This window comes from Callithrix jacchus, chromosome 14 (assembly GCF_049354715.1).
Source record: "Callithrix jacchus isolate 240 chromosome 14, calJac240_pri, whole genome shotgun sequence".
In the NCBI taxonomy this organism is placed as follows: Eukaryota; Metazoa; Chordata; class Mammalia; order Primates; family Cebidae; genus Callithrix; species Callithrix jacchus.
The window spans coordinates 7,071,568-7,084,372 of record NC_133515.1 but is presented as its reverse complement, the minus strand read 5'-3'; the positions used below and the strand labels follow the sequence as shown (position 1 = coordinate 7,084,372).

At 47.2% G+C, this 12,805-nt stretch overlaps 1 protein-coding gene and 1 long non-coding RNA gene across 7 annotated transcripts in view; both read left to right on the top strand.

The window, feature by feature from the left end:
- TMEM131 (transmembrane protein 131) overlaps window positions 1-9,283 on the top strand; it is a 247,039-nt gene extending 237,756 nt beyond the window's left edge. For 3 of the 6 annotated variants that reach the window (XM_017964076.4, XM_002757394.5, XM_035271640.3), the window contains 6 exons: window positions 3,717-3,882; window positions 5,008-5,129; window positions 5,233-5,329; window positions 6,171-6,268; window positions 6,867-7,027; window positions 8,235-9,283. In XM_017964076.4, coding sequence (XP_017819565.2) covers window positions 3,717-3,882; window positions 5,008-5,129; window positions 5,233-5,329; window positions 6,171-6,268; window positions 6,867-7,027; window positions 8,235-8,519 — 929 coding nt within the window. In that variant the 3' untranslated portion in view covers window positions 8,520-9,283. The remainder of the gene's footprint in view (window positions 1-3,716; window positions 3,883-5,007; window positions 5,130-5,232; window positions 5,330-6,170; window positions 6,269-6,866; window positions 7,028-8,234) is intronic. The other 3 variants (XM_008980096.5, XM_078348698.1, XR_013526314.1) reach the window with 2 other exon arrangements.
- A 1,217-nt stretch (window positions 9,284-10,500) lies between these two features.
- Window positions 10,501-12,347, top strand: LOC144579222 (uncharacterized). The gene is made up of 2 exons (XR_013526315.1): window positions 10,501-10,726; window positions 12,095-12,347. It is a non-coding gene; the product is annotated as an uncharacterized LOC144579222 (long non-coding RNA).
- The last annotated feature ends 458 nt before the right edge of the window (window positions 12,348-12,805 follow it).

The following is a 12,805-nucleotide window of genomic DNA, read 5'->3' as shown; positions in this document are numbered from 1 at the left end:
AAGAGTCCATGCCCCTGTAGAGTTAACTAGCCTAGTCAGCGGCTAAACTGCTGTAGACTGAAATCAATCCTGGTAAGATTATTTATATCAGGGTTATCATTAAACAGTTCACATCAGGGCTTTTTTTTTCAGGGAGCTGGTATACTAGCACACCACTGCCCAATGTGCAAAATGGAACGGTCTGTTGGAGTGGTTAATCTTCTAAAGAAGTGTTTGCTTTACAGAAGCATTGACTCGGCAGTCCTTTACCTGATGAGTTCCTCATTTATAGTGTACTTGTTTTGTAAAAATTCCACTTCCTCCTAACTTCACCCATGTCTTTTGACATAAGTAACCTACACAAAGGTTTTATGATTTTTCTCACTACCTTCGTGACCTTGTTTCTCCAGTTTAGCCCACAGTAAATCAAGACAGTAAGCACAGTCGACTAAAATAGAAGTCCTTACTCTACAGACACTTGACCTGAAAAGGGGGATAACAGAGACCAGAAAAGGGAGGGGCTGACAGCAGGGATTTGGGATCAAGAGATGTCCTTAGGACTGATTGGTCCACACTCGCCGCTGTGTTCGAGTGTACCAGAAGGCAATAAGGAAGACCAGGGATGCAGTCAGGTTTGAGCAACAGTCAAGTCATTGAAGGCGAAGGGCAGGCCCATTGGGCTGAATGAGGGCAGAGACCCTGGAGGCTCAGATAAGGCGTCCACACTCTCAGAGGGCAGAGATGCCCTCTGAGATACATCCTGTAGCCCAATTTGCCATGAGACATCTGACAACTTTTAATACTACTTTTTGCCTGGGGTAAGATACAATCCTAAATCCTCATTCACTCAACATATTGAAGAGACCGTGGGTGGCCCGTGTGTCCAGGTGGGATGCTTCTGCTTCCTAGAGCCCCCTGAGGTTTCAGCTGGCCGTTGGCTCTTGGCTTGACACTCCATGATTTAGGCAGTTCCCCTTGAAACAGATGCCACTTTCAGCAACAGAACACAGTCCCTGGAGCCAGTTTCACAGGGGTGTTCTGAGACCCAGTGAAGTGACACGAACCTTGCTGGTGACGTAACAACACAAGCATGCAGAGTCATGCTGCCAGGAAAGTAGGCGACAGACAAAGCCAGAAGCTGGCTGGCAGCACCCCACCTAATGGCACCTGAGCCATGTATTGGCATCACTCTCTCAGTGTGGAGGGAAAAGGATGACAGGACCCAACCCCAGGCAGGAGATTTTGGTGCCACTCCTTGGGGGAGGAATGTGGGTAATGGCAGGCCAACCATCTGGAGGAGGAACTGTGGCCAGTCCTGCAGGCCTGTTTCCTGCCTGGCTCTTCTGCAGAGGCCAGCTGGTACATCTGAGCATGGTGCTTCAGGAAGAGCTCCATAGTGTGCAGTTGGGGAAGAGGCGCAGAGCTTATCTTCTCAGCCCACATCTGTGCAGTCCTTTTGTGTTTTTCCATCCAGGCAATTCCTTACATTGGTTCTAAGCCCAGTGATCTCTCTACTCTCACTGCCAGCCTTACTAGAAAGTTCCAACAGAGATCCACTCGATAGAGTATGGGTGGAGGAAACCGAGAGTCCGTCCCACACACTCTCCATCACTTGTACCTATTTCTTCTGCCCCCTCTTTCTCATCCCCTTTTCTTCCTTTGCCTCCCTTGGTGTTTCATCTTGCTTAGACCTGAAGTTCTAGGAGCGCTGTTAGCGGCGCGGAGCTTAGTGCAGTTCCTTAGGGTGAAAGGATTGGTCCCCTTCAAGACTGTGCAGCCAGCATATGGCAGTAGTCACTGGGGGAGTTGTGCAGCCTGTGTACCATACAAGTTGTGGAGAAAATTCTCCTTGAATAATTTCATTACTTAAAAATATAAAAAATACAAAAGGGTTATTAAAAGGAAAGGCAAATCAGAAGCCACAAAGGAAAAATGTTATAGTATTTGAATCAAAACGTTCTCTAATTGCACCCACTGTGCTATTGGTCTCTCCTCTGCTTCTCCCTCAAGCACTGTTCCGTGGGGGCTTTTCCTAACTTCCCTTTGCTTTCCCTCTTTCATTCCATCATTACTGTCTCGGGAGCATTTGCAGCACTGAGCCCTGTGAAACACATTCCACCCACGAGAGCTGCCAGCACCTTTCCCTAGGACAGGCACCTCAGGTGGATGAAGCACACGCAAAGTGGGGCACAGCCTGCTCCAAGTGTGGGCAGAGAACGAGGGAACAAGTCACTGCAGGGGCAGGGGAAAGCCGGAGAAGGTGGCTAGGGAAGGGTCAGGACAGTACAAATAGCAAGTTGACAGTGTAGACATTGTGTCAGATGGGAGGCCTCAGAGGAGCCTGAGGGGGACATAGAGATTTGAGCAGGGCTTATACAGGAGACTGGTACGAGACATGTCCTGAATGTGGGCATCAGGTCAGCAGATCCACAGAGCCAGCAAGTAGGGGGGCCCACATCATCAAGGATGAGGGTGTGCGGGTGGGAGACAGGACCGCCCGGCACCGGCAGCACTGGGGAAGGTGGGAGAGAAGGTAGCCGGTGGCTCTAAGGATGAGGAGTGGAGAGCATGGGCTTTGAAGAGAAGGCTGCTTTGCTCAGCAGGGCCACATTGGAGTCTTGATCCAGCCACGGCATGGAGAGCCTTATTCTAGCCCTGAGCCCTGGGGATGAGGGAGAAGCAGCTTGTGCTGGAGAGTATCACCAGGGAAGCAGAAGCAGCAGACAGAGCGGCTGCAGTATGGCAGTGAGGGACAGGATCAGTGGAGCACGGTATGCTCAGGGCATGCAGTAATCTCACAGGGCCTGAGAGGCCAGCCAGGGAGCGACGGGGAGGATGCCCAGTGGGGCAGGCCTGGACTAAAGATCATGCTCCATGGTGATGGGAGTTCACAGGGCCCAAGCCCATCCCTCACCTTCTTCCTCTTGCAATAGCTACAGCAGCACCAAGTTGCACACAAGAGATGTGCAAAATGATACATTTTTCTGATAAAAATTATACATATTTCCATTTACTGGATATAGAATACTCTTTTATGACTGAAATTTTTAATTTTTTTTTTTTTTTTTTAAGAGATGGAGTCAGGCTGGAATGCAATGGTGTGATTATAGCTCACTGCAGCCTCTAACTCCTGGCTCAAAGCAATCCTCCCACCTCAGCCTCCCAAAGTGCTGAGGTTACAGGCCCAAGCCACTGTGCCAAGCCTGTCTAAGATTTTTAAAACAGGTGTATAGACATTACCTTAAAGGGCACACAATATGTAAGGAGCTGTTGTCCTTATAAAATAGGGATCTGAGCTGCACATCCCAGTTATGCCGACAGAGAGGCATTACCAAACTTGGGGATTCAGCCCAGACCACTGCACCTTGTACAGCTGTAAACCTGCATGTAGGCATGAGCCTTTTCCGGGTCCCCAGGCAGTGGCCTCAGCTGTCCACCCCTGGAGGATGTGGAAGACCCTCCTCCCCTGCCTGAGGTGGGAGAACTGAAGACGTTAAAGGTCACCATGCAAAACAGCAGGGACAGGGCACGCTCTCGCTCCCTCAGATCCCTCAGTCCAGAGACATGTGGCTGCTTTCTCTTTAAAACCTGTTAAAGAGAACACATCTAAGAGCTTTCTTCTGTTGTCTTTGTAAAAGCACTTGAGTGCTACATAGTCTTAGAAAACATCGAAAGTGATTTGAAAGAGTACTAATCAAAACACCACATTAATGAGCCCTTTTCTTTTTAATTTCCAGCTACTGATAGTCTTTATAAACTTTCTCTGCAAACCCTCAATGCAGACATTTTCTTAAAACAACGCCAGACCTCACCGACACCTGCCTCTCCGTCTCCCCCAGCCGCCCCTTATCCCTTCGTGGCCCGGGGCAGCTACAGCAGCATCGTCAACAGCAGCTCCAGCAGGTAGGCCTGCTGCTTGCTTTCCAATCTTCAGCTCGAAATGTGCCTAAAAACTGATGTCACGCCCTTTAAATGTAAACAGCCACCACGGACCACTGTCCAGTGTTACTTTTGAGAGCTGCGGGCTTGTGTTGGCCCCTTTACCTGGGGTCCACTCCCCCTTCCTGCTGCTGTGCTCGTGCCCAGCACCAACAGTAGCCCCATTCCCATTCTAATCCGTTCATTCTTCCCACCCGTGGACCGAAAAATGCATCGTTTAATTCACTAGCGTGATATTCTCGTTGAGGAGCCAATGAATGTCTGCTAAGCATTACACGAAGACCTAAAGGGGATTCCTGTGAGTTGGGAATATGGAAATATGTGACACTACTTTTGGCCTTTGGGAAGTTTAGCTTAGGACTTAGAAGTTCTGGATCTGGTCCAAGGCTGTTATGCTGGGTGAGGGGATGTGTGCACCCAGGAGGGTAGCCTCCTGACCACACAGACAGGATGCAGGAACCATGCTGTTCTGTGAGGCACAGAGCCTCGCTCACATCCACCTGCCACAGTATAGCACAAGCCTGACGGTCACGGATGGCGTTCTCACCATGTGCCTTGGCGTGGTGTGGGTTTCTATGCGCCACATCCACTGGCCAGCCTGGGGGCAGGTCCTCCCTGCCTTGCCCAAGAGGCAGTAACCACTGAGGTTGGGGGAGCCATTCTGCTTAGGGAGCCTGCCACAGGCGCACGTGGCCCTGTCCTGGCAGGGAAGGAGACTTCTGAGGCCCAGCCCTGCCCAGTGTCAGTGCCTGCCCTGCTCGTGCTCCCCTCTGCATTTCCTGCCAAGTGGTTCTCTAGCATTTTTCACTAAAGAGTGATTGAAGCCTCTGCCAGTCCATAAATTGTGATCCCACCCTGGTCTCTTTCATAGTGATCTTTTGTTTTCTTATCTTTCCCCAGAAACCCCTCTATTTCTATCTGATTAAGTGGTCTGAGGCCCCAGAGCATGGGACACGAGACTGACCTATGCTCTGTGACCTGCCCCGCTGCAGAGAAGCCCACTCAGGGTTCAATCCTGCTAGTCCCACACCTCCCTGAGATAGGGCACTGCTGATGAGGAATGAGTTCTCTCTTTGTTGCTTTTTCCAGTGACCCTAAAATAAAGCAGCCAAACGGAAACAAACACAAGTTGACAAAAGCAGCCTCGCTCCCAGGCAAGAACGGCAACCCCACTTTTGCTGCAGTCACAGCCGGTTATGACAAGAGCCCAGGTCAGTGCCTTTGCTTCTGAGATCTTCCACATCAGGTGCCAGGCCTGGCGGAATGACCTCTGTTCTGATGTGCCTTCTGTTGATTCAATGTCCATTGTTACAGGTGGGAATGGCTTTGCTAAAGTTTCTTCAAACAAAACAGGTTTCTCCAGTAGCCTCGGCATTTCGCACGCTCCTGTTGACAGCGATGGCTCAGACAGGTACAGTAGACCACCACTAGAAAGAAGGCTGCTTCTCAAGTTGGATTAGCACCTTTTATCCATAAATGGGTTTCAGGGCATTTTTCTCCTAACTTACAAGGAGACATTTGTCAGAAGTGGTCTAGTGCCTCTAAGAAACCTTGTCTGCTGGGTAGAAGCAGAAAGCCGGCTGCTATGCCTTCCCCAGGGGAGACCAGATACGGGGGGACCCCACATCTGTCTCAGCCCGGCTGACACATTAAACCTCTCACTCTCCTCCATCTCCTGGTCTGTGGTAAGAGAGGATGTGATCTGATCGTTAGAGTAGAAGAGCAAAAGTTGTTTGGGAGGAAGGAAATGTGGAGTGAATCCTAGAGAGTTTATAGTAAATCACTGACCACGCCCCTTTCTTGAACCAGAGGGTTTTTTTTTTTTTTTTTTTATCTAGCTGGTATGGTGACCCGCAGAAGTTGCCTTGGTTGACTTTCCCAGATAAATAACAATTGAGCCCCAGTTTACCTACTTGGCACTAATAGGAAATCAGTCCTGGATTTGAAGTCGTTTTTAAATAAATCTTCCATTACAAAAAAGCAAACCAACAGAAAAAAATGTTTCTCTGTAAAACACTTGCTTTGAACCAGGCTGTGAGATAGTGATAGGGCATCCAGAGCTCTCAGGCTCACTCTGGCTTAATCTTTGTGGTAAGCAGCCATTGTTCAGCTCCTTCTTTTGTCTTTGTTTTTAATATATGAGTACCCCCAGTTGAGCAATGTCTCCTGTTTGTGAAGCTGTGCACTATGGATCCGTTTTCACTAACCATCATACATTTTTGTGTATTGCGTTTTCCTCTTGTAACGTTTAGCTCGGGTTTGTGGAGTCCCGTCAGCAACCCAAGCAGCCCTGACTTCACTCCCCTCAATTCATTCTCCGCCTTTGGAAATTCTTTTAATCTAACTGGTGGTGAGTGTTTAACACTAGACGTGTAACTAATAAGCCTGTGGACAGAGGAAGGGAGAGGAGGTATGGTTTTGTGTCTTGGAGAACACAGCACAGCAGCCCTGTGGAAGGAGGCCCCGCAGGAAGCTCCCTGGGAAGGGTCCCCTCCCCTCCTCCTCCTTCTACCACACCAACAGCCCAAAGGGGCAGTGGACCGAGTTCAACACTGTGTACATGTGCTAGTTGGTGTGAATTTCACAGCAGGTATTAAAGGGCTTCACAGAAGGGTTCTGTTCTGAAATGGGACCCCTGAGCATGCCAGGGGTCCTCTTCTTGCTCTCCAGAACTAGAGGTCACCATGGAAGCTTTGCATTAGCTATCATGTGAGGGGGGTAATGTTTGCATTTGGATGTCATTGGTGGCATATCAGATCGTGCGCTGTGCACTTGAGTTCTGAAGGACATCCCTGCCCCTATTCCCTCTGGGCTGTGGTGGGCTGGTGAAGTGAGTGTGGTGGCTCCAGGAGCCGTGGTGGGAGGTACGCCATTGAGTGAAGCCCCATCTTGCTCTAGAAACATGGCAAAACCAAATAAGGACTTGATAACTGTTATTTTATTTTCAGAAGTTTTCAGCAAACTTGGATTATCTCGATCGTGCAATCAGACCTCACAGAGGAGCTGGAACGAGTTTAATAGTGGCCCTTCCTACCTTTGGGACTCACCAGCGACAGACCCCAGTCCTTCCTGGCCAGCCAGTTCCGGCTCCCCGACCCACACAGCCACAGTGAGTACTTAGGGCCAAGGCCTGGCCCTGGCCCACTCACTCACCATCTCTGCCATTGCTGTCACATGGGTGGCACTGGCACAGTTAGAAACAACAAACAGCATCATCAGAGGGGTGGGTTAGTACTTTTATTGTCTCCATTGCTTTGTCTTCATAGTCTGTCACAGTTACCAGTAATGCCCTTCAGAGCCATTACAGTTAGGAAGTTTCAGGAAGATCAACTGAACAGCTATGAGGTTGGTCTCTGGAGTTCCTCCTAATAGATCAAGGGCATTTTCTGCCTCTTCACAACCGTAAATGGACCACAAGCGTGACTGTAGGCCTGTGGCGGGTTCAGATGGCTGAGGGAAGACTTCAGTGTCTATGCGATGCAGTCACTGGGCTCCCAGGAACAAGCTGGATGTTGCATTGACTTTGTTGCTGAGAAGCATCTGTCTCTTAGCTTAGACTTTCTAGAGTGCATTTGTTTGCTTCTTGGCTAAAGTCTTCTGCAAAGATCATACTCCAAAAGAATATTCTTTCCAAGGAAACTAATTAGCAATTTTGGCTTCCACAAAATTACGACAGAAAAATATGACCCCACTGCATTTGCCTCTTTGTTCTCAGTGAAACCAAATTAGACACACAAGGTTTCATGATAGCTATTTCAACTACATAGATTCCAAAGTTTCTCTTCATGTATAATTATTCAGGCATCTGTTTTAAAACCACCTGAACCACTCTTTAAAAGAGAAGTCAGCAAACTTTCTATGAAGAGTCAGATAGTAACTATTTTAGGCTCTGAAGGCCATGCATCACCTCTGCCATTGCAGTACACAAGTAGCCACAGACAATGCACAGGCAGATGGGCCAGCTGTCTTCCAATACAACTCTCTTTTTTAAATATCACAACCAGCTGTCACAGTGGCTAATGCCTTTAGTCCTAGCACTTCGGGAGGCTGAGGTGGGAAGATCGCTTGAGCCCAGGAGTTTGAGGCTTCAGTGAGCCATGATCACACACTGCACTCCAGCCTGAGTGATAGAGCAAGACACTGTCTCAAAAAAATCAGAATCATCTGCTCAAAAATATATATATAACATTTGTTCTAAAGTAAATAAAATGAGAGGAACATGTGCCCCAGCCTTATCTTTTCTGTAGCCTTACGCTCTTACCGCATACCCACTTGACCCTTTGGACCAATGCTGGATGATTTCTGTTTTGTCACAGTCGGTCCTCGGTAACACCAGCGGCCTGTGGTCTACCACTCCATTCAGCAACTCCATTTGGTCCAGCAACCTTAGCAGCGCCCTTCCCTTCACCACTCCAGCAAACACGCTGGCAAGCATTGGCCTCATGGGCACAGAAAACTCCCATGCTCCTCACACACCCTCCACCTCCAATCCAGCTGATGACTTGGGACAGACCTACAACCCTTGGCGGATATGGAGTCCCACAATCGGAAGAAGAAGCTCAGACCCTTGGTCTAATTCGCACTTTCCTCATGAGAATTAGGCAAAAAAAAAAAAAAACCAACATAGTGGGCCCTTGTCCAGATCATGATCTGCCAGTTTCTGAAACATCTTTTTAAGGGTCTTACTGCAGCTCCCCCTCCCCACCCTCGTCATCTTTGCAAAACAGACCCAAGCAGGGCAGGTTCAGACCACTTGCTTCTTTCAGATCTTTCTTGCAATTATGATAATACAAGATTTGCTGTTGTGCTTTTAGAGAAAAGTGGGCTAAGCCACAAACTCTAATAAGACCTGTACATCTGAGAACCTTTCCCGTTACTGCGTTTTCACCACCTGTCTTCCCCCATGCTTTATTTATCTGTATGAACACAGATTTGACATTACAGCTACGGGAATAATTTGAGTTGATTCAGAAGTTCTGGCATGTGGCAATTTTGTTAAATTACCAAGTTTGGTTTTTAATAATTTCACAATATTATGCGCCAAGATCTAATTTTAAAACTGTATGAGGACTTTGTGCTGAAAATACAGAATATTTTTTTAAAGTAAGGCTGTCTTGGTTTAAAAGGAGATTGCAGAAATGTAAGTCAACTTAAGAACAGTGAATGAATGTAAAAACATTCAGTTGAGACCATATGCATTTTCTGTGCTGTTTGTACTTGAGGTATGTAACATTTGTATACCTGAACTTATTTTAAAGATAAATCGAAATGCACATAGCCAAGTCTTGAGATACAAGATTGAATGTGTATTTCTTAAAATACAACTTTGTGTTGTACTTTGAAATAAATGATGCTTTTTTCAAAAGCTTTGACTTGTTTTGTGGTTTTTTTACACACAAGATTTATTAATTAGGATTTTCTCACACCAAAGTAAACCATCTTATCCTTCCCTTACTCTGTGGGGTTGACAGGTAAGATGGGGTTTGCTTTCTCGTTGATGGAACCTCCGGCAGTCTGACCGAGTTGTGTGTGTTCCCATGGCAATCATGGAGAGTCCTTGACAAAAACAACTTGGAAGCCTGTTTGGATTCATCCAGTAAGCATTTTCCCTCTGCCACTATCCTAAAAGGCCTCATAAAAAGCAGTAATTGCTACCATTTGTTGAATACAGACTCTGTTTCTGGTACCTGGCTAACACTTTGGTGTATGTTGGGTTACTCCATTACACTTGAGGAATCTGGCTGAGCAGTGCTGGCTCAGAGGCCCCAGGCCAGGCTGACCACAGGTTCACTCGGCACCCACTGTGCCGCATTCCCTCTGGTCACAGTCAGCATGCTCAGGAACAGTCTGTGTCCAACTCACCACTGGCCAACCTTTACCATCCTTCAGTCTGAGGAAGTTGTGTAGTGAGAGGAAGCCAGCGGAGAAGGGGAAAAGTGAGGCACAGAGGGAAGATAGCAGGGATTCAGGGGTGGCCTGGGGAAGGGCCCTGAGGACCACCTGCGGGAGATTACCGGCAGCACCACAGCTTGCGATGCCCCTTTCAGTTCTAAACTATGGCGGGAAGACAACGAAGGGATGCCTTGGGCTATGGCACAGGGGCTCAGGATACTGGAAACAGCTATTTACCCACTGGGATTGAATGTTTTAGAAGTTTATCAGCTAATACAGCTGTACCCCAAAGCCAGGCTGGATGGAAGGCAACCTGTGTGATGGTGCACAGGTTACACATCCAAATTTTTTTTTCTTTTAACTAGAAGTGTGTTGACCCTTTTCCAATTTTAAGACTCTTTCAACTCCTCTGTGGTCCCCATTGAGTTCACACAGACACTAGGCAAGTCTCAGTATGCCACAACGCATCAGCTGGTTTAATCCTGCCTGCTACAACTTGCTTTCTCATCCTTTTGTTTCCAGTCTGTTGAAGCCAGCCTTTGCTAGGTAACTAGAAGGTGCCAAACATGAATGTTCTGTTGGAGGTCAGTTACATCATAAAATGGAAACCATCCCCATGAAGGTGGGAGGTTTAGTCGAAATGTTGTTTGATGGGATTGTGAATCCAACCTTTTCTCTGCTTTATGCCAGAACTCATTAGAACACGCCACACTGCTTTTACAACCTACGATTTATTCCTCGGGACCTGATTTCCTGTGCAGCTGGAGCTTTGGTGTGTGGGCTGACGTCAGGCCTTGTACAATGTTAGCAGCAGGGTTTCCTACATGCACTTAATTGCACAATCGGGACAAATTCAAGGCTTGGGATTCTCTTTGGACACCATAGCAGATGATGAGCTGTCAAGCTCTGCGTACAGGTGAGCTTCACATAAACCCTCACTTAAACGAAAGAAGGGCTGGGCGCAGTGACTCACACCTGTAATCCCAGCACTTTGGGAGGCCAAGGCGGGCAGATCGATTGAGGTCAGGAGTTCTAGACTACCCTGGCCAACACGGTGAAATCCCATCTCTACTAAAGATATGAAAATTAGCTGGGTATGGTGGTGTGCACCTGTAATCCCAGCTACTCAGGAGGCTGAGGCAGGAGAACTACGTGAACCCAGGAGGTGGAGGTTCCAGTTGGCTGAGATTGTACCACTGCATTCCAGCCCACCAGAGCAAGACTTCATCTCAAAAAAAGAAAAAGTGTATTGGCAGACTTTCCCTTAGAAAGAGTATTGCAGGGGCCAGGCGCGGTGGCTCAAGCCTGTAATCCCAGCACTTTGGGAGGCCGAGGTGGGTGGATCACGAGGTCAAGAAATCGAGACCATCCTGGTCGACATGGTGAAACCCCGTCTCTACTAAAAAGACAAAAAATTAGCTGGGCATGGTGGCGCGTGCCTGTAATCCCAGCTACTCAGGAGACTGAGGCAGGAGAATTGCCTGAACCCAGGAGGCAGAGGTTGCGGTGAGCCAAGATGGCGCCATTGCACTCCAGCTTGGGTAACAAGAACGAAACTCTGTCTCAAAAAAAAAAAAAAAAAAAAGTATTTCAGAGATCGATCCTAAACTTGCTCCATCAGAATAATCTCCTGAGGCCCCCCAAACACCTATTACCTATTGTAAGTTCTAATTTCACCCCATGAGCCTCACCTTGAGAGAAACACTATGTGCTTGATTGAGAAGGGGAGAAGATACAAACAAGGATCTCTTCTGTTACTTGTGCCTTCCAAAAATAACTCTTAAGGGTAGGTATTTGAGTAGCAACATACCAACCAAATCTGAAGATTTGACACACTCTGTTTATAATGAACACTTCTTAGCTTGATAGTCTGCTTTGTACTAGGCCAAGGTTGAATTTAAAAGTAAAGGTTATGTATAAAGACTTGTATTTACATGAAATGATAGTAAACGTCTATGTATTTATTTTGAGACGGTCTTGCTCTGTTGCCTAGACTGAAGTGCAGTGTCACAGTCATAGGCTTGCTGCAGCCTTGAACTCCTGGGCCCAGGCAGTGCCACAATCATAGGCTTGCTGCAGCCTTGAACTCCTGGGCCCAGGCAGTGCCACAGTCATAGGCTTGCTGCAGCCTTGAACTCCTGGGCCCCGGCAGTGTCACAGTCATAGGCTTGCTGCAGCCTTGAACTCCTCCTGGGCCCAGGCAGTTCTCCCACCTCAGCCTCCCAAGTAGCTGGGACTGCAGACACAGACCACTACATCCAGCCAATTTTTTTATTTTTTGTAGGGACAAGGTCTTGCTCTTGCCCAGTCTGGTCTCAAAATCCTGAGCACAAGCAATCCTGCCTCAGCCTCCCAAAGTGCTGAAATTACAGACGTGAGCCACTATGCCCAGGTATTTTATATGTTTATATAAGTACATACAAATAAAGATAAAATCTTATTTTAAAAATGATTTTTACCTAAACTGTGTATTAAAAAAGTGAAATTAGAATTTGGATTTTTCATGTGACAAACCTGAAATAAAGGATCAGAATTTCGTTTGGAAGACTGTTTTCAAGGACAAAGCCGAGGATAGCCATCTGCGCAACACAGAATGACTCCAAAGGAATGGGGTCAGTGCTCCTAAGCTAAAAAGTTAAGGTCTCTTTAACACAGGCAGAAAACAGGTTAGTGGAATCACGGCATTTTCCGTACGAGTCTGGATTATGAGTCACAGCAATTTGATTAGTTACAGCTTGATGGTTTTCCTTTCCAATTGAAAAGAAGGTATTTAACATTGTGATTTAGACAGTGTGCTAGTTGTGAGGTCCTTGTGTAAGAGAAGAAAGAGAGAAATTAATCTATAATGATAATCAACAGGAGGGAAGAGGTCTTCCCTGCTGCCCATGAGTCTTAGAACATTTTACAAAACAACAGGTAAAGAAAAAGCATAATCTATAATCAGAGAAACAGGTTTCAGGTGCCTGTTACATGACTTAATCCTTGTAATCACATT